At 43.2% G+C, this 22,822-nt stretch overlaps 1 protein-coding gene across 1 annotated transcript in view; it reads left to right on the top strand.

Annotated features, from left to right (window-relative positions):
- The window catches only part of Dgki (diacylglycerol kinase iota), a 434,705-nt gene that overhangs the window by 165,015 nt on the left and 246,868 nt on the right, over positions 1-22,822 (top strand). Inside the window, 2 exon segments of the mRNA XM_069996861.1 lie at positions 15,198-15,272; positions 17,229-17,285. Of these exon segments, the coding sequence (XP_069852962.1) occupies positions 15,198-15,272; positions 17,229-17,285 (132 nt within the window).

The following is a 22,822-nucleotide window of genomic DNA, read 5'->3' as shown; positions in this document are numbered from 1 at the left end:
ATCGTGTCTATTTTGTGAGGATATGTCCCTTGCACACAGGCTCACAGGTGCACATACAGAGGCCATTTAAAGCAGCATTGAGGATTTAGGTGGAGAGGCACAGGGGCCCTGGGTAAGGTAGGTGCCTGCCACTGAGAAGGGAGGTTGGATGGCCAGGGGAGTGAGTGTGTAGGTTGTGTGAGAGGAAGAAGTCGCTGTCAGACTTTCAGACTGCTATCGCCAGATATAGCTTCTCTATTTTTAAATATGCTGATGTCATTGACTTTTGATGGGCAGACTGACACGTACTGCTTCCCTTTTGTGATCGCTTTGTTCCTGCACCTTGCTTTCATCTTTTCCTTATTCGCACTATTTAGTGAAAAAAGTCTAACTTTGCTTGTAACACCTCAGCTTAATTGTAAAGTAGCTTTTCATGTCATTGACAAATTCTAGCTTTATGGAAGAAGAGGATGGATATTAGACTTGTCAATCTAGGGTCGACAAGAACTGAACTCAATAAAAATCCAAGATCGAAGCCAGGTGCTGTTAGCTCACACCTATAATCCTGGCTACTCAGGAGGCTGAGATCTGAAGATTATAGTTCAAAGCCAGCCCAGCAAACAAATCCATGAGACTCTTAACTCCAGCTGACCACTAAAAAGCCAGAAGTAGAGCTGTAGCTCAAGTAGTAGAGTACCAGTCTTGAGTGACAAACCTAAGGGACAATGCCCAGGCCCTGAGTGCAAGTCCTGCTACCAGCACACATGCATGTATACATTCATGATACCAGTGCTCCTCTCCTTCTCTAAGTTCTGAGCATCTCTCTAAAACTAGGCATGATTAGCCAGGTTTACCTCTGACAATTGTTGGAGGAATTAAATTAACTCACATGTATTCATGTTTTCCTTCCTCTTCTTCTTCCTCTTCTTGCACCTTCGTTTGGCCATTGAGTTGGATGAGCTAATTAGTAGGTCTGTTGAACTTGAGTTTTACTAAGCCTAATGTTTGTGTCACACTCCGAGACTAAGACCTTTATGCCTTCACCTATCAATAGCACGTGTAATAGGTACATTTTCTCCAGGTCATGCATAGGAACAACGGAAGGTAACAAATCAAGATAACCCATTCTGGGACACATCTGAGAGATGGTGTCTTCTTTCGATAGTGTCTGTAGTGGATTATCACAGCATCTACTCACCAGCATTGCTGGATGTGGCCTGGGGTTCTTGCAAGAAACTTGAAAAAAAGTCTTAAAAGCAGCAGCTCTTTTCCCTACTTCGGGGAAACTTTCATTCATCCTGCCACTTAAAAACAGCAATGATTCTAACCCCAGTTTGTCTGCCCATCTCAGGAAGATTGGAACTCCCCACAGCAGCATGCCAAAGCCAGCTGCCTCTCACGATGAGAGAATCTGAGGCCAGCGGACATGGCTAGGGGCTTTCTTCCCAGCTGTGTCTTCAGGGCTGGCAGACAGACACCAGAGAACACCAGCACTGGGCTCAGAACATAAGGAGATCCACCCCTCTCCCCCATGCGATGCTCTGGGGCTCACATCTCACCGTAGATTGGTGCTCCACACCCCAGATGGAGGCTTGGCTAAGCTGGTTGCAGACTGTTGGAGGGAACTGCACGTGTGGCAGGAGAGCCCCAGGGGGGGCCACGCTAGCATGTGCTGGTGTTTGGATGACAGCCCAAAGCCCACACATCTAGGGACTCACAGTCTGCCCGAGGCCTTCCGCCCACCCCACCTTAGGATATTGAAGATCTGATGAATCAAGATGGCTCAGGGAAAGCAGAGCCATCAACAACAGTACTGCGAAGATGGCAAGGCAGCTTCTCCATGGCTAGAACCTTTGCTGCTGGATTCTAGTAAGGGGGTATGAGTGGAGGGAGAAAGTGGTGACCCATTCATAAAAATAACATGGGGTATTAGACAATAAGATGTGTACTCTACTCCTTTAATCTGCAAATATAAGTCTTTGATGTTCAAAGAAGGATACATTCTATAGGATTTCCTTCTACTTTCTGAGGGGAGGGAGCATTATGGAACCCTTTATTTTATTGTCAGAACAGCCCTCCACATCAAGAGCTCAGTATTCTATGGAAAACAATTTGAGAAATACTCCCATGATGCTTGGCTATTTGGCCACAACTCATCATCATAGGTCACCATTGTGATGACAATGCTGCAGGTGAGCATACCAGGCAGGACACATGCACTAAAGGCAAAAGGGAAGACAAGTTTCAGTCACCCTCAGAGTGCTACAACTTTTTCTTTGTGCATCTTTTACCTTTATAGTAAAATGTGTGTGTGTGTGTGTGTGTGTGTGTGTGTGTGTGTGTGTGTGTGTGTGTGTGTGTGTGTGTGTGTGTGTGTGTACTATTTTCTTCTTCAGAGTTGGAGCCTCTGGAAGTTATTGTCATCTTTTCTGTAGTGACAGTTTTGATGCATTTGTGTGTCAGTGTGTGGGTGCATGTTTATGTGAAGCAGTTCTTCTGTTATTGAATATTATATGGTCCAGTTACTTAATAAGAAAGATAATTTGCATCTGATTCAGCTTTGAGTTTGTATGTCAGGTGCAGAGAACTGCTTTGCCTTTGTTTGGTGTCCACCAGTGCCAGGGAGCAGTAGATTTTAGGCACTAGTCTTGTCATTCCTCAGTCATCTCAAACAAACGATTACTGACCTCAAAGCTGTTACTGGCTCTGCTTTCTTAGAAGCCTTTTGTTGTTGTCATCTGCCCCAGAGACCAGGCAGATAAACATTTCAGAAGGAATGTGATTTTTTTAACACCAGGAAATGGAAGGGCCTGCTTTCTTTGATGTCTGCATTGGAAAAGGGGTGGGCAGCGCTGATGATGGTGTGGTTTGGGGGATGGAATGACCTGCCTTCCAATCCAGACTCTGGGATTTCCGAGCTTTGAGCTGTGTCATATTGACATTGTTTTAACCTCTTTAAGCCAAATTTTCACAGCCGTTAAACTGTAGATTGTAATCTGCATCTTATGTGTTTGTAACAATGAAATGAGTTATGGCAAAAAAAAATCACAGCTGCCTGGCAGATCATATTCGATAATGTCAACCACTCTAATCATTTCTGCCCAAAGGAAAAATGGATCCAAGATACTGAACAGCAAAAGGTGATCCAGAGTAGACAAGGTTTGAAAGTCTGGGCATCATCTACTGTGTCTCTGTCATTTAGGCCAGAGCTCATAAAGTTAAGAGCAACCAATTCTGCTAAAGTCAGATTGTCCCTTGCCACTGCTCCTTCCCTGTTTCTTCTACTTCTCTTTCATAGTTCAGCTTCTCTTTCCCCTCTTATTTGTCTGTCTGTCACCACCCCTGGAACATAGCCTCTATTTAGCAAAGGGACTTTTCCTATTGTGTTGTCTCTTGAGCCCCCAACATGAAGAAAAAATGCACTGAGTAATTATGTGGTGACTTTTCATTGAAAGCATGAGTTCAGTGGTGTGCTTGTTGAGCAGGAGGCTTGGCAGCACAGAGCTTGGCCAGGCCAACTTTGCCATTTAGATATCAATGCACTAATAATCCAGGAGGTTTACATTCCCTCTTTATTTTTAGAGCCCTTGAGAGGAAGGTTTCATATGGGCTGCTAGCAGACTCTTGGAGGCGAACCCATTTGACTAGCACCTGCCTCCTGAAGTCCATCTTGTTAGATTTTCATGGAGAATGAAGTTCTTCCTATCACCTGTGCACAAGAGATCCTGGTGTGGTGGTCGGTAGTCCGTCCCCATAAAGATCTCATGAGAAGAGACTAAGTAATGCAATTGTGGCAATGATCATATTTCTTGTTTTCTTTTCGGGTTAAGGATGGAGCCCATGGTGCATGGTAGGCAAGCACTCTGTCCTGAGCTTCATCTTCAACCATGAGTCTCACTTGGGTTAGTCTCGGTCTCCCTAATCCACCACCAAAATAAAACAAAACAAAAAAGCAAAAAACAAAAAAGAAGCAGAAAGTTATAACAGTGGACCTGTATTTCACTCTTAACTAATTTGGAGGGGGCAGTACATTGCTCAATCTCACAAGATCTTGGTTCCTCTAGATACACAATTGGTATGGCTGAAGTACACTATGTTTGTATGTACATAATGCATATATGATACAAACAGATTCCTAGCAAAGCTCTGTATATGGTAACATGTATATGGAAACAATGCTTTCATTAAAAATGGTGTGTGTGTGTGCCAGGTGCTGATGGCTCACACCTGTAATCCTAGCTTCTCAGGAGGCTGAGATCTGAGTATCGCAGGTCAAAGCCAACCTGGGCAGGAAAGTCCATGAGACTCTTACCTCCCATTAACCACCAGAAAACCTGAAGTGGCACTGTGGCTCAGGTGGTAGAGTGCTAGCCTTACGCTGAAGAGTTCAGGCCCAGAGTTCAAGACCCACAAACAACTGACAAAAAAAAAAAATGGAGTGTGTGTGCAGTGCATGCATGAGTGTGTGTGTGTGTGTGTGTGTGTGTGTGTGTGTGTGTGTGTGTGTGTGCGTGTGTGTGTGTGTGCGTGTGTGTGTGTGTGTGTGTGTGTGTGTAAACAATACTGCCAATGCCAACTCGAAACACACAGTGGGATGAATCGTGACCAACATTTGTATCTTCTTGGGTTAGATTGGCTAGAAGACTTTGTCTTAATCATATCGTTAATGGCACACATATGGGAAATAGCAATGAAAGGCTAGATTATCTACCACAGCTTGATGTGGCTTCTTAAGTAGATATAATCCTTATTAAAGCAAATGCCTCTAAATTATTAGTTTGAAATATTTAGCTAAGAACTTAAAAAAAAAACCAATTCCATCTGTTGCCACAAAGTAAGCTGATAATGAGAATGTAATACAAGTAAGATGGTATAAATGGTGCTATCAATACCTGCAGGCAAAAATCTGATACTCATTTATATTAAGCCTCAAATCTTTCCTGTCCTACCTCAGAACATGCTACATCCTGCCTCAGGAATAGAACCAGCGAGATAACCTCAAGACACCATTTGGCTTAACTTATTTCTATAACTTCTATAATCCATCTTCTATCTGCCTATGTGAGGGCTCTAACTATGAATTTCTGCCTATAACTATCTGTGTACTTGTGCATATATTGGCACTCTGAATTATCTACTACAAACTGTATGGCAACTTCGATCTCTAATACATATAAAACTTAGAAATCATCAATGTCTACCAGGGAACAACCATAAAAGCTTCTGGAAAGAACCAAAGAGGAAGATTGCATATGGTTACATTGAAAGCAGAGACTGACCATGGTCATATGCTTCTACCCTGAGGAGCCTAGAGGAGCAAATGTGAAAAAAGAAAGGAAAGATAAGAAGGTCAAAGGGAGAAGAGAGAAACACAAGCTGTGAGCAATGAAGTAGAGAGATTAAGTTGATAAAATAGTTATGGGAATTGAAGTATCCTTGAGTAACATGAGAACCAGGAAGAGGAAATAGAATTATGGATTTATAAAGATCGCTCTGAGTTCATTAGGTTGAATTCCATTTTGAATCTCTCACAGACATGTGGGAGGAGGCAGAAGGGATGTCTGAACAGCATAACAACCTAGCACCAGGTGGCAAAGGCGTTCACTAAGCATGGTGCCTTCAGCCTCTTAGAGTCCAGGAGACTGCTAGAGTCCTTTCACACAACGGGTTCCTACTCATGCCACCCACCGCATGTCTCACGAAGAACAGATGCAATATGAACTTGCTTTCTGTCTTCATAACCAGCCCTGCATTTTATGTAGATTTCCAAAAGGTGGGATGGATGTACTGTGGTAGTCTCTCAATTTTGTTCCACGATGTAGACTTCTCCTGAAGATTAGTGTGGTTGCTTTCTAGTGAAGCTCATCAGCAAAATCTTGTACAGCCACATACCGCTTATTGGTATCTTCTGAAAAATCTATCATCAGACAATTTCCTCATCATGCAAACATCATAGAGTGTGCTTACATAAATCTAGGTGGCATATTTTAATACCCACCTGGACTGTATAGTGAATATCATATACATATATATGTATAATTTATGGTCAGCCATTATCCAAAATGCCATTCTATAGTGCATGCCTGTACTTAAAAAATAAAATAAAATAAATCCACTAATATAATTCACTCCTGAATCACTCACTCTGTGTGACTGGTACCAATTTTAATAGAAGGGTAAACTTATACAGTGTGTACTTTTTTTCCACCCCTATTAGAAAAATCTCCTGTGAATCAGAAAATGGCACTTAACAAACCCCAATCTAATGGGCTCTCATTTTTTCTAACTAGCTTTGAGTCAACACAGTTCTTACAATTTGGTTTCTACCAAATAGTTTCCCAAGTGAGTCCCAGCTGGCTCCTTCTAAGAGGAACAAAGATTTTTCATGTGTCTTTCTAGTCATTATATTTAGCTTACCAAGTATTCTTCCCTTAGCTTTCTGCTCTAATATTTTGGATGTTTTTCTCTTCAAGTGAAAGACATAAAATTTATTGGTTGTTGGGGAGGTAGAATACTTCTTTTATTTGTGTGTAAATAATGCCAGAAAGACACTTTTCTTCCTCCCATCTGCAGTTGGCCCCTGGATGGGCTAGTTCAGGTCAGGCTCTGGTTTAGCTCTGAGGAGTATGTGAATGTCTGAGGTTAGGCCCGAGAAGCATCTCGGGGAACACAGGCACTTCACTTGCAGAGTGCTTCAGATGGTGTGTTCCTTAGAAAAGAACAAAATACACTGTGGGAAGAGCATTTTAAATGGCTTTTATTGCAGTACTCAGAGGCAATTCCAGCCACAACCCAGTAGGAGATTGTTGTCTGTACAATAGGCCAGGAAGGCTCCACAGTAAAAGCCGACCTAGACAGAGGATTGAAGGCATCCTGGGCTGTTGATTAGTCTACCAAAAGACAGAGGCTCAATTATGAGCAATTCATGTCAACCTTACAGGAAACCTGTGTGGGCCTGGAAAGAGGCTTAGATAGTCTCAGGTGCTATTGCAGTGTGGATCTGAAATGTTCTCCACAGGCCTGGGTGTTGCAGACTTTGGGCCCTAACCTGTGGCATTGTGTGGAGGTGCTGGAGACTTTAGAAGTTGGGGTGTAGTAGAACAAGGTCAGGTCAACGGGAACATGTTGTTGAGGAGGATGCTAGGCCCCTAGTCCTCCACCCTTGCCTTGATGTCATATACCAGGGCCCTGGGACAGTAACAGAAACCTCAGAAACCTTGAGCCAAATATAAAGACCTTCCCTACAAGGCCAGCCTTCAATTTCCACTCTCTCCCTTTCTCTCTTTAACTTCTACTTAGCACTTATTTCTACCTATCCATTATATGTTAAATTTAGGGTTTTTTTGGGGGGGGTACTGTGTGAGAATGTATGCTCTCTGAGATAAAGCAACAATAGCAAACAACTATTTTTTTAGTACTAAACATTTTAAAGTTTAGACAGGCTACACAAAGGTAGTTTGAGAATATTGGGAATAGCCTGTTTGACAAGACAATCTCAATATATGGAGTAATAAAAAAGTAATAAAACTCACAGGAATAAATGTAACCATTGATTACTGGAATTAAAACATTAAAATTGCTATTCTATGCTAATTAGTCATGTCGAATTCTTATAGCGAATATATTATTACAGCCATAGAACCAGCCCTCGACCAGAGTCAAGAAGCTAAATGGGAAGTAAGTCCTCTCCTCTCTGAGCTCTTTCCCCTTTCTTTCCTCCTCCTTCCTCCTTCTTTTTCCTATCTCTGTCTGACAGTTTCTCGTGTAGGATCATTATAGTATGGAAAACCACACAAAGTCCTCCCCCTTGCTTAGCCCCTGGGCCTCTTGGGAAGTTCTGATTGGCTGGTCTCTGGCTGCTCCTCCTGATCTAGATCTCATGGTTTCTTTATACTTCCCATGAGTTCATTGACCACATTTGTGGGTGCCCACTACCTGGGATCCCCAAACAGATATATACAGCTGATCCTCCCCACTCAGCCCTAGCCCTTGTGTTCAACAAGTCATGAAAATTGAGACCCAAGGGCCCAGCTTCCCAGTATCTAGCACACACACCAAAGTACCAAAGTCTCAGTTCTTCTTATGAGGCATCAGTGTGTACCTCCTAATGAGACTTGGAAATTCTCTGTTGGAATGTGTTTTTCTGTTTTTGCTGGCCTTGGGGCTTGAACTCAGGGCCCAGGCATAATCCCGGGGCTTCAGATCAGGGCCCTGGCATAGTCCCTGAACTTCTTTGTGCGCAAGGCTCTACCACTTGAGCCATCTCACCACTCCCAGCTTTTTCTGGGAGATATGAGTTTCACAGACTTTCCTGCCTGTGCTGCCTTCGAACCACAATCCTCAGATCTCAGCCTCTGGAGTAGCCTGGATTACATGCGTGAGTCACCAGCACCTGGCTGAGTTTGGCTTTTTCATATATATGTATACTTCTTCCAAGGCTAAATCCATGAATTTTCATTCTCATTTAGATCTCTCTTACTGACTTGGCCTCTGAGAGACCTTACCTCTCGTCTAAATCACAGCTTTTATTGTCTGAACACTTAGCCATATCTGGCTCTGTCCTGCTGCTGAAGCAAGCACCTCTGTCCTGTTAAATGACCTTTCCTTTCAGCTTCCTGTTGACTCCTATGCTGCTCTCCCTGACTTGCACACACAGGGAGGGGCAGAATAACCAACTGGCTACATTTCCATCTGCATGTTTTGGAGAAGTCAGTTGTTAAAGGCTATTTTTGCTGCCGGGGCAATTCACTTCTGCAGGATTGGTCCAACCATCCTGGCCGTGGCTGAATGGCATGCCCATGTCCTGGGGCACTGGCGTATATGGGAGACAGGCATGCGTATTTAGACGCACTGACTTCCAAGAATGCCCTGTTCACCTTTCAGGTGTTCCTGCTGCCTCTCCCCCCCTCCAGATATTCTGAGGTATTTGGACATTTAGCATCTAGGATATGAACATAGAGTGCTGTCTCTGAGACACTCAGTGATGGTTGAAGGCTGTCTTTGAGGAAAAATGTTGGCCTGTCCCTAGGATGCATTGTACACACACACACACACACACACACACACACACACACACACACACACACACACACACACACACACACACACACACACACACAGTCACACGTCCTGATGAAGGAAGTCTCCTCTCCAGTATCATTACTATGACTCAGGCCGAGGGCTGGGGTCTTGCAGCAGAGGGACATACAGAGTCAGCCTTCTTCTCTCCAGAGGCTCTGAATTTGCACTCGTCTCCTCTTGACCTCTGTATCTTTCTTCCTGGTCTGTGGCCATAAGGCCTATGATCACGGAAAGATGTAATAAAATCCCAAGGAATTCAAATAGTGGCCTACCAGAAATTCTTCTGGTCACCCTCCTGGCTCATCCAAAATGTTCTGTGTTGTACTGGTGAAAAAGAATTAAGACACGGGAGACAATCTAGGCTGGACCTGGGCTGGGAAATCATATGCATGGTACTTTGGGGCAATGTCATTTTCTAGTTTTCCTACTACCAATGTACAGATTGCATCCCAGGCTCTTGAGAGGAGCCGGGTGTGCCAAGCATGCTTGTCATTTCTTCTAATTAGGTTTCTAAATAAATCAAGGTTTGCTTGTTTTCATTTACCTTGAATTATGGGACAGCAATGTTCTTTTGTAGGCTGCCTAGAGAGGCAGCATAGGACACTGGATGGCTGCTACTCTCAAGGCTGGGGCGTTACCTCCCCTGTGAGCTCCCTAATAAGCTTGCCTTAGCCCTGCTTTAGAGAGGAAACGAGGTCAAGACCGAGGTTTCTGGGTAGCACGGCCCTCTTCCCTCCCCTCCAGTGTGGCAGAGCAGCACCATTCTCCTTGTCTGATTCTCAACTCATCATCAATGTCTGTTCCAGGTGAGTCTTTTGGTCCAGGAAGGCCAAGGCACTGAGGAGCCTGTGGGGCGGGGGGAGGGGGTCGCTGAGGGTAGCCCACCCCACCAGCCTTCCTGTCCCCCCCCTCTTTCCTGGACCCTTATTTCTCAGGCCCAAATAAGACAACCTGCTCATGTTACCTTTCCAGCCTCCTCCTCCTCTCCCCGTGTTCCCACCTCCCATCGAAGCTCCTTCTCTGCGCCTTGAATACTTTCTGTCCAGGGCACTTGCCCTGGGCATTTTGTCTGGAGGGAGGTGATAGGAGCCCAGACTGTGTTGGGGGTTTGGGGGCTAGCAGCAGGCTCTGGCTTCTGAGTCGGCCGGAGGCACATTGAGTTGCTGTACCTGTTCTTCTCTTGGCTGCCTCGTGTGCTTCGGATGTCTGGGCTTTGGGGCTTTAGGACTGGAAAGGTGGGCAGGACCGGCGGGGCTCTCAGGACTACAGCAGATCTCCAGGCAGCAGTGGTTTCATTGACTCCTGCTTCAGGAAGAAATGGGTTTGGAGTGGGCTTTGGTGGGAAGCGAGCAGCCAGCTGGGCGATGCCTTAGCACTTGGGGTCAGACATTGGATGGTTGGAGGCGGCAATCATTTCATTTCAGCTATCATGCATGGTGAGAAGATCCAACCACTTCATAGATCACAGGCCTAGGAAACTTAAGTCCCTCAACTACTTATATCCTTCCCCTTCCCTCTGTCCCCATGTCCCTCAGCCCTCCTCTCTCCCTCTTCTTTTTTAACCTGACTTTTTCCATCTCCTTTCTTCTCTTCTTTTTCTATCAAACCCTGAGAACCATCTCTAAAATGCATTGTAACTTAGCAGAACTCACATCTCTGCTGAAAGGCAGAGAAATCAGTTTGCACGATGCTATATGTAGATCAAGGGCTGGGGACGAAGGGCAAGGAAGGTGATTGGGTGGGATAGGATTAGATAATAAATCTATACTGGCCAATTGGATATTCTGGACCATGGTTTTCCTCTGATCCCTCTGTTTCTGGAACCCTAAGCTCTAGGTTGTGACAATTTTATTCCCATGTTGGGATTCCCACGCTGGGGTTTGAGGAAGAGCTGCCTCTGTATCGAATACCAGCAATGCCTGGAAAATGATGGAGGTCCAAGTCAGAACCTTCCCTGTGTCTTCTCCCCTAGCGGCTGTCTGGAGGCTGGGTTATGCCCCCACTCCCAATCCTAAAAAAAAAGCACACCATCAGGTTATTATTTAAATAAATGTGGATCCTGCTCTTTAGATCAAAATGAGATGTGATGAGATCGAATATATATCACATCCAGTATTCTCTTAGTGTCTGCAAATCTCTCAATCACACACACACACACACACACACACACACACACACACACACACACACACACACACGCACGCGCACGCGAACACACAGACATGCACATACACAGGTGAATGGATTTGTTTGATTAACATCACTGATAAAATTAGGAAGCCTTTATTAAGATCGCTGACATTACTCATTTAAAGCAGCAAGCCCAAATTAATACATTTTTAAAATTCCAATTTTTAAACCTATCCAATATTCCAATAATGGTAACTTTTTAATCATTTTGTTTATGCTAGGATCTATGGTGACTATATCCCAACAAGAAGAAACAAGTAACCAATTAAATGATTGGTTAAAGACAATATAATTCATCAATTTTCATAATGAAGGAAACCTTAAGTGTACTGAGATATTTTTTGGAAAAAATGAATATTTTAATTCCTACACATAGCATATTAAATTTCTTGTATTTGGCCTGAGTCTTCAAAAGAAAACTTGTAATGTAACCATATTTTAAGCAATTTCTTCCTAAAAGCTTATTACTGGCTATGTTAAATAACTTTATCCAATGCAAGCATAGTCATGTCAAAAGTTATGATTTCAGGTCCACCGGAAAATTTCATTCATTCTACTGAGAAAAAGATCGTAATCCTTTGCTCAGAACCCATTCATTTAATGTTGCATGTTCTTATAAACTTTAATTACTTGATATTTCAGAAAGAAAGCTGTCGTTTAACTGCTGTCATTTAGACTGAGGGCAACAGAAGCCAGGAATGATGATTAAGAAATAACTGTAGCTTCTGTCAGATAGAAAACAGACAAATGGAAGGCCAAAATGTGCCATACAAAGTTTATGGTGAAAAAAATCAGCATATAGAGTGGATATTTTGTCTCAAAAGGCACAGAAATAGGTAATGTTTGTTAAGAGGGTCTCATTAAAATCCCATATTGTATAGTTAAAATTAGATTTACAGCCAGATGCCAGTGCCTTCTGCCTATAATCCTAGCTACTCAGAAGGCTGACATCTGAGGATTGTGGTTTGAAACCAGCCTGAGTAAGAAAGTCTGTGAAACTCACACACCCCAACTAACCGATGAAAAACTAGAAGTGGAGCTGTGGCTCAAGTGGTAGAGTGTTATCCATGAATGGAAAAACTAAGGGTCAGAGTCCATACCCTGAGTTTAAGCCTAAGAGTTGGCATGCATGCATACCCATTTGCACCTGTGTGTGCACACATACACACACACTAATTAGATTTACAACTCCTATCACTTTATCTGATCTGTTGCCATTCATAGGGCATTGCATTTGAAGTGCCCCCGGTGATGAATGGGATTAGCCGTGTGTTTCCATCACGTCCGGGAGCTGAGCTGTGGTGTCCTGACCGAGTGGCCCTCGTAGTCCACATCCTCTGTGCAAAAGAAATTCGGACTCAGAATCCCAATGTGGGAAACAAAGAAAAGAAGGGGTGCTCTGGGTCCAGTGGATGTGCAAGGCTTCCTGGATCTACGCCATCCTCTCCTTCCCACCTTCCTTAGTAACTTCCTTCATAACCTTCAGAATCCCTGGTGCTCCACAGGAGCACAGAACACAGTGTCAAAGCACAAAGGCAGACGAAGCCGGGGTTATTGAAGAGCAAAGACACTGTTCAGGCGCCCTTGAATTGTAGTCACTAGGCTGTAGCCTGTCTTGAGTGGTTGTGATCTATGGGGTGTCGGGGGAGGCGGGGATATGGTGGATGGTGAGGAGGCGGGAATCAACAATCCAAGTCCCCTTAATATCACAGTAACTTGGAGTAGCAAGTAGCAATGTGTCTCCAACACCCCATGCATTCTCTGCAGGTGTCAGATCAGTATCTGACTGCGAGATCCGCAGGAGACACGGGAGAGCAGCACACATTTGCTTATGAGCATTCCACTATGGAAATTTGTGAAACAGAATTTGATTGTTGTTGCAGCTGCTGCTGCTTGAACGACTGTCTCTATGAAAAGTCTCACTCCTGCTGCTTCTGCCATGTCACATTGTTCTCCTTGTTCTTTTGATCATGTGCACCCCTCCTTTTCTTCCTCTTCTTTTCCCTCCCCCTTTGCTACTTCTGCTCCTCTTCCTCCTCCTTCTTCTATTTCTTGGTCTTGAACTTAGGATCTTGCTCTCTTACTTGTCTGCTTTCCCCTCAAGCATGACACTTTAACAATTTTGTTATACATCCACGTCCAGATTCTTGGTTGTAACTGGAGATAAGAGTCTCACAGACTTTCCTGCCTAGGCTGGCTTTGAACTGTGCTCCTCAGATCATAGTTGCCAGAGAGACTGGGATGACAGGTGTGAGCCACCAGCACCTAGCTACAACCTCCTTTTCTTTTTAGTAGTAGAGCACGCTTTGATAAGTACATGTATTAGCTTCCCTATCCCCACCTCGGGTCTGTGGATCTATTGCACAAGTGCCATGACTGAGAAACGAAAGTGCTTTTGTTGTCTGGTAACACTGCCATCACTGGTATGGGGGGGGGCTGATGCCCGATGTTGAAGACTGGGCCATTCGGGAGTTAGGAGGTGGTGCTTCATTTTTGGATCCACCCTACACCAGCAGCCCCTTCTTGAGCGGCTGTGCCCTCTTCCTTCTCCCTGACCCGCCCCAGCTGGCTCAGTCATCAACCCTCAGTACGGAAGCCATCCATCAGAAGACAGGAGGCTGCCTTCATCTCGCCTGGCACCTCCTACAGGATAGAGACTCTCAGCCTCCGAGGCTCCGAGGCTTTGGTGGAATGCTGGCCACAGACGTGTTGCTAGAATGTGTTTCCTTCAGTACCCAAACACAGAAAAATCATCCAGTCAGATCATCCTTCCAGTCTCTCCTTATAGAGAGAGTGCAGTGACCACGGCTCAGAGTCTGAAGTCCAGAGTTCACTCATGTATTTCTTTCCCTGTGTTATGTTTTTATTGTTAGAGAAATAGATCATCTTAGAAATCTTATTGTCAGTCTAAACAGGCACCAGCTGGAAGAGAGGCCAGAGCTGTGTAATGCTTCTGATCCATAGCGGCTCTGTTGTGCCCTAAATAGGTGGCCTTGAGCAGGTTGATTTCTAGGCCTAGTCTTTCAGTCCCTCCTCTGTAAGACAAGGGATAAGGAGAGTACCTATTTTATAGGGTTGTGAGGGCTAAGTGAGTATTTGTGAAGTCCTTGTAAGGGTACATGTGTATATAACATCACATCATATTAACTGCTCCTACTGTGTTGTTGTTATTAGAATCATTTGGGGCAGAAACCAGAGTAGCTTAGCCTGGAATAGAACCCCAGGGTCACTGGCCATTGATAGGTACACTCTGGCAGTGGGTGGGTGCAGGATGCTTGGTTGGAATGTAGGAATAAGGGGGATGTTGGTCCTGTCCCAGAACTACCTTTGAGAGCATTTTTTTTAAGCCAGAGAATAAGACAAGTGCCAGTGACTCACGCTTATAATCCTAGCTACTCAGGAGGCTGAGATCTGAGGATAGTGGTTCAAAGCCAAGCTGAAGAGAAATGTCTATGGCTCTTACCACTGAAAGTGGAGGTGTGGCTCAAGTGGTAGAGTGCTAGCCTTGAGCCAGAAAGCTCAGGGACAGTGCTCAGGCACCAAGTACTAGGCCCTAGGACTGTCCAAAAGAAAAAAAAATAAGGTTGAGAATGAGAAGAATAATGCTTATATTGCTAGGGCATAGAGTTTAGAATTACTATGACAGAATAAAGAGCCTGGTTTATATTATATGCTCAATACAGAGCATCTAGTATTGTTATTGTACTTGGAAGAGATGGCCTAGGCCACTATAAGTCATGAGAACATGGAGTTAACCTTAAGGAGTCAAGATTGATGAAGGTTAGCATGTTATTTAATGTTTAGGATGAAGTTTTAAATTTGCTGCGCAATAAGTAAAGGCAATCTTGCTTTATTTACATAGACTCTATTTCACACCAGGGAACTCTTGAGGACAGACTGTTAATGTTTCTCTCCTGTATTCTGACTTGAATGCTTGAATGTTGTAGAAATCGGCTCTCAGGAGGAAGTGTGCAGTCTGTAAAATTGTGGTCCACACCGCCTGCATTGAGCAGCTAGAAAAGGTAAGAGAGCACCACCTGCTGCCATTTTGTCACATTGCAAATGTTTTGTCTCCAGCGCCCAGGTGCCAATTTCTCTTTCCAACTATGTGAAAACAGTACTTAAAAAAACAAAAATCAAAGCCAGGCGCTGGTGGCTCATGCCTGTAATCCTAGCTACTCAGGAGGCTGAGATCTGAGGATCACGGTTCAAAGCCAGCCCGGGCAGGAAAGTCCGTGAGACTCTTATCTCCAACAAACCATTCAGAAAACTGGAAGTGGCACAGTGGCTCAAATGGTAGAGCTCTAGCCTTGAGCTGAAGAGCTGAGGACAAGGCCCAGGTCCAGAGTTCAAGCCCCATGACCGACAAAAAAAAAAAACAAAAACAAAACAACTGGCTTTTGAAGAACCACAACTTAGTCTGAAGATGCCACCTCAGGAGCGAGTAAAACACATTTCCTTCCTTCATTTACAATAAAGACTATTTGTACAGTAAAAACAGAACAATAAACCAATAAAAACATGACAGAAAAAGAGTAAAACATACAAGGTTAATTAACAAAACAAAATATCTAAGGGCCATTCAGTCTGCTGAAATGTGATGTCTTGGAATCATGTTGTGTTGACTCCCAGATGAAAAGAATGATACAATTAAAAGGAAAAGCCTAATATGCTCTAATTTTCTTCCTCTACCTTCTCTTCTCTTCCACACGATGATTGCTTTAAGAAAACAATTGCCACGATATCTTATGCTTGTCATTTTATGAGGTCACTTCTAAAGCATCAGCATAGACAGCTGAGCCTGAAGCCAACCACAGTCTCTCCTTTGGGCTTCGTGGGTGGTGATCGTGCTAGGTGACACACACCTGGGACCACCCCAGGGAGTCTTCATTCCAGAAGTGGCTTCTGCATAGTCTGTTGGGAGTAGGAAAGCCCAATAAGAATTGTTTGCTGGGGGCTGGGAAGGTGGCTCAGTGGTAGAGCGCTTGCCTTGCATGCCTGAGGCCCTGGGTTCGATTCCTCAGCACCACATAAGCAAAAAGAAAAAAAAAGCCGGAAGTGGCGCTGTGGCTCAAGTGGTAGAGCGCTAACCTTGAGCTAAAGAGCTGAGGGACAGCACCCAGGCCCAGAGTTCAGGCCCCACGACCGGACCCCCCCACCCCCCAAAAAGAATTGTTTGTTGTTCCCTTTCGGCCTTCTCACTCCATTTCTGTGTGTGGCTCCTTGAACATTGTCTCTGTCTTTGAGGCTCTGTGTGCAGGTGCAGTGGAAAGAGGACATTACTACTAGTTGTTAACAACTGATAGCTTGTCACTTTTGTCTTACTGTTTCTTTTCCTTCACAATCCTTATTAACTTATTTACTCCCTTCATTCCTATATTCCTGTGACTTGTCCAACAGCTGAAGAAAATATAAATGTATCAAGTAGAAGAAAGGCAGTACTGAATCCTTTTGCACCGATTAATTTGTATGTGTGTTTGAATAGTCATCAGAACATTTACAATGTCACTCATTTGTGTATTCTTCTTTAAAAAAATCTCAAACCCAACTGGATGGTTTCACCTGCTATGTATCTATCTGTGTGTCTATCTACATATATATATATATATATATATATATATATATATATATATCTATGTAGGTATACACATATGTGTATAGATACACATATAAACATATATATATTCTTTGATTCTTTTTTGTGTGTTTCTCTGTTTGTAATAGAATAACATTATTGCTTAAAGTTCCTTTGGTTTCATCACTGAGAATGAAGGAACATGGATTGAAGGCATAAATTCACTTGACCTCTCTGTGAATTATTTAATGTGATGGTACAAGACTCAGAATACATTAGATGATGGTCTTTATTGTTTGGGGGGGGTGTTTATATTATCTCAGTATCTTTTTTATAAGTAATTCAATCAAGTCTGATACTTATCCCTAATATATAAATATTTTTTTCTTTTTCCAAATAATAGATTAATTTCAGATGTAAACCGACATTTCGAGAAGGAGGCTCGAGGTCACCAAGAGAAGTGAGTATTTTGGCCTGTGTCGGCTGCCATCTTCTGTTTCCATGGACTCAGCGACCATCAGTCCTAACCCCATACCCCAAATCCGTTTTCTCCTGAATACAAATCTCCACATGTGCTCACTGTGTGTGTGCGGGTGTACGTGTGTGCACCGCAGTTTATTCTGTTTACGGATGGTTTGGGAAGCTCAGTTCCTTACTGGATAAACCAGAGGGTGATGAGTCGTGATGGAACAGAAGGGTAAGGCCAGAATAGGCTGCCTTTGGCCTTGGTGCATTTTAACTCCTCTTCTCATTTTTGAGTGGGTCTCAGCTGTGCAGAGGGGGCCTAGTTACTGGCTATTAGTGCTGGAGTTGGAGTTGATCCTGTTGGATTCTAGGTTCTGCTCACTGTCTCCCAAAGATTATAAGGCTATGGGGGTCCTCTTTCCTTAAAAGAAAGTCTGATAAATGACATTTGGGCCACTGTTCTTTCTGTGCTTCATGTATATTCCCAGTGAGATGAGTTTCAGTTTTACTTCTAGATTCACCCCTTGGAAATCTTCCCAGATCGTGCAGTCTTTAAACACAGTCCCAAGGAGTGAGTAATAACAAAGGGAAGGAGGAGTCAAAGAAAGTGCTTCTGGAAGAGACAGGTACTGAACACAGTCCTCAGGGAGTTGTCTAGGTTCAGAGGTAGGAGGTGGTGGGCATACGGTAAGAGCCTTCTAGACAGAGGCTGGCCCCATTCACACACAAATTAGAAATACTTCCCAGGGCATAAACAAGGACTAGACCATCAGAGCCTCATCACAGGAGCTGGGAAAAGGGCAGTCAAGGATTCTGATCAGGGTCTATTACGCCTACTATAGTATGTAGGGAATACCACTTAGCTCCTGCATGGAGACAATTTGCGAAGATCTGCTAAAAATCCAGACAAGAAATAACAGTGACTTAAAGTAATAGTAATGTGGGAGGAAGAAAGGAGTGTGAAGGAAAGAAAATTGTCGGGTTGTGGACATTAATTGGATTTCGGTTGTGAATGGGGGGAGGGGAGAAGCGGAGAGAGTAATGTCCCAGAATAAACCAAACTTCTGCTTTGGAAAATGGATGTTGGGAAAGGATTTTAGGATGTGGTGAGTTTAGCTGTAGAATGACCAGATTTGAGTTGTTTTTGTAGCCACCAATCGGAGATACTCAATAGAAAGCTGTATGAGTAAATGAATTAGGAACTTAGAAGCAAGAATGTGTAGAGGTAAGATATTCACAAGTGCTCAGACCATGTAGATAGTGATGAATTATAATAGGTGAGTTGGGATGGTAGGAATGAAAGATATCTGGGAATGGAGATCACAAGCCACAAATGCTCGAAACAATGAAAATAAGACACTGTGTAGGTTGGCCAGGCATGGTGGTATGCACCTATAATCCCAGCTCCTTGGAGGTTGAGACAGGAGGAATCCGACTACAGGGTTTGAAGCCAGTTTGGGCATTATGTGAGACTCATGCCTATAATTCTAGCTACTCAGGGGACTAAGTTCTGATGGTTGCAGTTCAAAGCTAGCCCAGGCAGGAAAATCTGTGAGACTCTTATTTCCAATAAACCACTCAGAAAACCTGAAGTGGCCTTGTGGCTCAAGTGTTAGACGCCTTGAGCTGAAGAGCTGAGGGACAGCACGTAGGCCCAGAGTTCAAGCCCTACGACCAACAAAAAGGAAAAGAAAAAGGAAAAACAAAGAAAAAAGCTAAGAAAAGACATTGTGAAAAACAAGATCTCATCATTATGGATGAGTGAATACCCGAGGGTATAGAGGAAACTTGGAAAGAGAATGAGTTGGAGGTAGAGGCTGTGAAGAGAGGGAGAAAAAAATGCTTGTCTCTTATGAGTTTTCTTTCCCCATGGTTTGTCCGATAAGGTGAGGGGAGTGTGGGAAAGAATACGGCATTGTAAGTGTGAAAGGGACAAGAGTCTTATGCGTACCTGCGTGCTACTCAGAGGACACTGCGACGTCGACTGGAGTATTGCTCACTCACTACTCAGATGAAGGACACGTAGAATAGAGAGGAGAGTTTTGTGTTGTCAAGGTGGAGTGATTGAATTTCCAGTGAAGAGATGCTTATGTTTTTTCAGTCCTTATTCCTTCTCTTCCTTCCTTCTCCCTTTCTTCCCTTCCTCCTTCCCTCCTGCCTCTCCCCTTCTCTCTCTCTCTCTCTCTCTCTCTCTCTCTCTCTCTCTCTCTCTCTCTCTCTCTCTCTCTCTCTCTCTCTCTCTCTGGAAAGAAAGAAGGGAAAAAAGAAAAATATTAGATAGACAGATAGACAACAGATGGAAAATTATATATGCAAATTTTCCCTTTTTTAAATTTTGTCAGTCGTAGGGCTTGAACTCTGGGCCTGGGCACTGTCCCTGAGCTCTTCAGCTCAAGGCTAGTGCTTTACTACTTGAGCCACAGTGCCACTTGGGGTTTTTTTTTGAGTAGTTAATTGGAGATAAGAGTCTCACAGGCTTTCCTGCTCAGGCTGGCTTTGAACTGTGATCTTCAGGTCTCAGCCTCCTGAGTAGCTAAGATTACAGGCGTGAACCACCAGCACCAGGCTTGTATATGCAATTTTTCTGATGCAAGTGTTTTGTTTTTGTTTTGCTTTGTTTTCTTTAGCTGTGCTACTTCCTGAAAGTGAAGCGTCTGTGAGCGTGTTCGACACCTTTTTCTTTGTCTGTGTCTCAAAGATGCAGTGTTTCTTTTCTTTCCCCATTTTTTTTTAACTTTTATTTTTGTCAGTTATGGAACTTGAACCCCAGGCCAAGGTGCTGTCCCTGAGCTCAAGGCTAGCACTATGCTACTTTGAGACATGGCTCCACTTCCAGTTTTCTAGGGGTTAAATGGAGGTAAGAGTCTCATGGACTTTCCTGCCCAGGCTGGCTTCGAACCGCAATCCTCAGATCTCAGTCTTCTAAGTAGCTAGGATTATAGCATGAGCCTGGCTCTTTCCACATTTTAATACTTCCTTCCAGCACCATGTCTAGATCATTCCTTCTGCATAAGCATGTTCTAATAGTTTCTAATAGTGTTGCCCTGATTCTCAGTGTTGTGCTCAATACCAAGCTTCCAGAAAATGTGAGCTATTTAGCTAGATTATTTTTTAGCGTGTCATATCTAATCATTTTAACCTCTTCCGATTTCTGCTGTATCCATTGGCTGAAATTGCTTCTTTCAGTGTTGCTGGTGAGCTCCTGCATAGCAAACCCATTGCGATGTTTTCCTGTTCTTGTCCTTATTTGGATTTTCAGAGATATTCAAAGCATTACAGATTCCATTTTTCTTGACACGGTGTGCTCTCTTTCTTCTTTGCCAGTCTTCCTCTCATTGACTCGATTTCCTCATCCCTTTCACTAAGCCCTCCTCCCGGCTCTCCGGACCCCACCTACCTCGGTGCTCTGCCACTCTGGCTCGACAACTCTTGACTTTAATTTTCAGTCACCACTTCTTGGAGTTCCTTTCACATGTTCATGTATCATATATTTATTGACATATATAATATGTCAAAAATGAAGTCTTCATTTCCCATTACTATAAAAATGGTTGTTTTTTTTTCCTTCAGTTCTTTTGAACTTCAGAAAATTGAGCCTCTCCATCGGGATAAGGGGGGGAAAGTTCTTGTGACTCATGCACTCGTACATTCTCCATCTTGAATTAATTTGTCAAGTCTACATTTCCAATCCATCCATTTATTGCCCTTGCTGTGGTTAGCAGCTTAAACTAAGATCCTGTAATTTCTCCCCTTTGAGCCCTGTGATCCCTTCTCGTGATGTTTCCATCTCTCCCTCCGGTCTGCCTGTGGTCTGACTGAAGTTCTGAAATGAAAATGACATCACGCCATTCTCCAGCTTAAAACTCTCCAAGGATCTCTGTGTCCCCCTTTCAGCATAAAAGACCAGTATAATCTCGCCCTCACTACCTAGCTCAGCTCTGTCCACCCTACATAAAAACTGCGCCCATCACAAAACATTTCTCACTTGTGGATATTGAGTATTTCATTGCCACGTTGAAGATCAACAGATGATCCTCCTTTTCCTAAATAGTGGTAACCACAGGACTTGATTGTCAAATCTTAGGCTTCAGCTAAAATATCATCTCTGAGATTGGTTTAGTAGGTTCATACTGCTAAACCAAATACTTCCCCAGAATACTTTGTTTTTCTCAGTTGTTGAACCTAGGAATTCCAAAATCAGGGTTCCAGAATTGACTGGTGGTGGTGAAAATTCTCTTCCAGTTTCCCTATTATTGTCTCTTGTTGTATCTGCACATGGAGCAAAGTGAACACAGGGTTTCTCTGGGGTCCCTTCTATAAGGGCCCCACCCCTTCTGTAAGGGCCTAGGGACCTCCCCCAAAGTCCTATCTCTTAATGCCATCACATTCAATTAGTGAATTTGATGGGGAAGGATGGTTACCAACATCAGTCAGTGGCAGAGCAATTCAGCTGCTTAATTGGGGATAAGACTCTTATGGACTTCCCTGCCTCAGCTGGCTTTGAACTGTGATCCTCAGATCTCAGCCTCCTGAGTAGCTAGGATTACAGATGTGAGCCACTTGGTACCTGGCCAGATTGCTCTTTATGTCATAATTATTTATTCATATTACTATTGGCTTGTCTAAGAATGTTTCCCTCTTCTGGTTATATACATTATGAAGGATTGCTTATGGAATTTGTCCCAAACAAATTTTGCAGGATTCAGAGGATTTGATCAATGAGTTTTTGTTACCTGGGTGCATTTATAAATAGGCCTATTTTTCTTAAAATGCCTAAGAACTAAATGGACATTTTGAAGGGAAACTTAGAATGACTGACTCACTTGGTTTTCTTAATTCAGAGACATTAAGTCAGTTATTCAATATGAATGGAAGAATACTCACCTTAGATTAGTTTACCCTTAGCTTCAAATCCCACCTCTGTTTCTTTTCTATGAGTTGGTTAGGTCCCTCAAGGTATGGATTATTGGTCATTGATCCTACCATAAGACAGGTTAAACTGTTTTTGTGTTATGTTGATTCTGGTATTCAGTTTTCTTAGTCATAAGCTTATGGTTTGGCCTGTGATTTCTAGCATTCTTTGAATGATATTTTTAATTGAACTGGATGTTTGAAAATAAGCTGAGCAATTGTGTTATATATTTCTGCTAACAATACTGAAATAATGTGTCACTGATATTTTAACACCCACAAGTAACTGCTTTTTCCTTACCCAGTACTTGAAAATAGTATATGAATAATTCAGAAATTATTGATGAGCAATAAAAAGATGTGATGGCATTTGAAGCATTGCTTTGCTGTCTGAACAACAGCACAGCAGAATTCATATTTCAATGTAAGGCTCTTTCATCTAGCATTCAGTTCAGCAACTTAGGAGCTAAGAATAATCATCAAAGAACATTGTGCGAAAACATCTAATTTCAGTCCCATGATTTAAAAGATATGAGTAATCACCAAAGGGGAGGAAAAGTGTGAAAAATCAAATTTCAGCCCAATAGTTTAGAAGATATAAATCATGAGCAAGAGAAAAGG

The sequence above is a fragment of the Dipodomys merriami genome, unplaced genomic scaffold (assembly GCF_024711535.1).
Source record: "Dipodomys merriami isolate MVZ:Mamm:240054 unplaced genomic scaffold, mDipMer1.0.p SCAF_5, whole genome shotgun sequence".
NCBI classification, from domain to species: Eukaryota; Metazoa; Chordata; class Mammalia; order Rodentia; family Heteromyidae; genus Dipodomys; species Dipodomys merriami.
The sequence above is the reverse complement of the archived record's forward strand: the minus strand, read 5'-3'. Positions and strand labels throughout refer to the sequence as shown.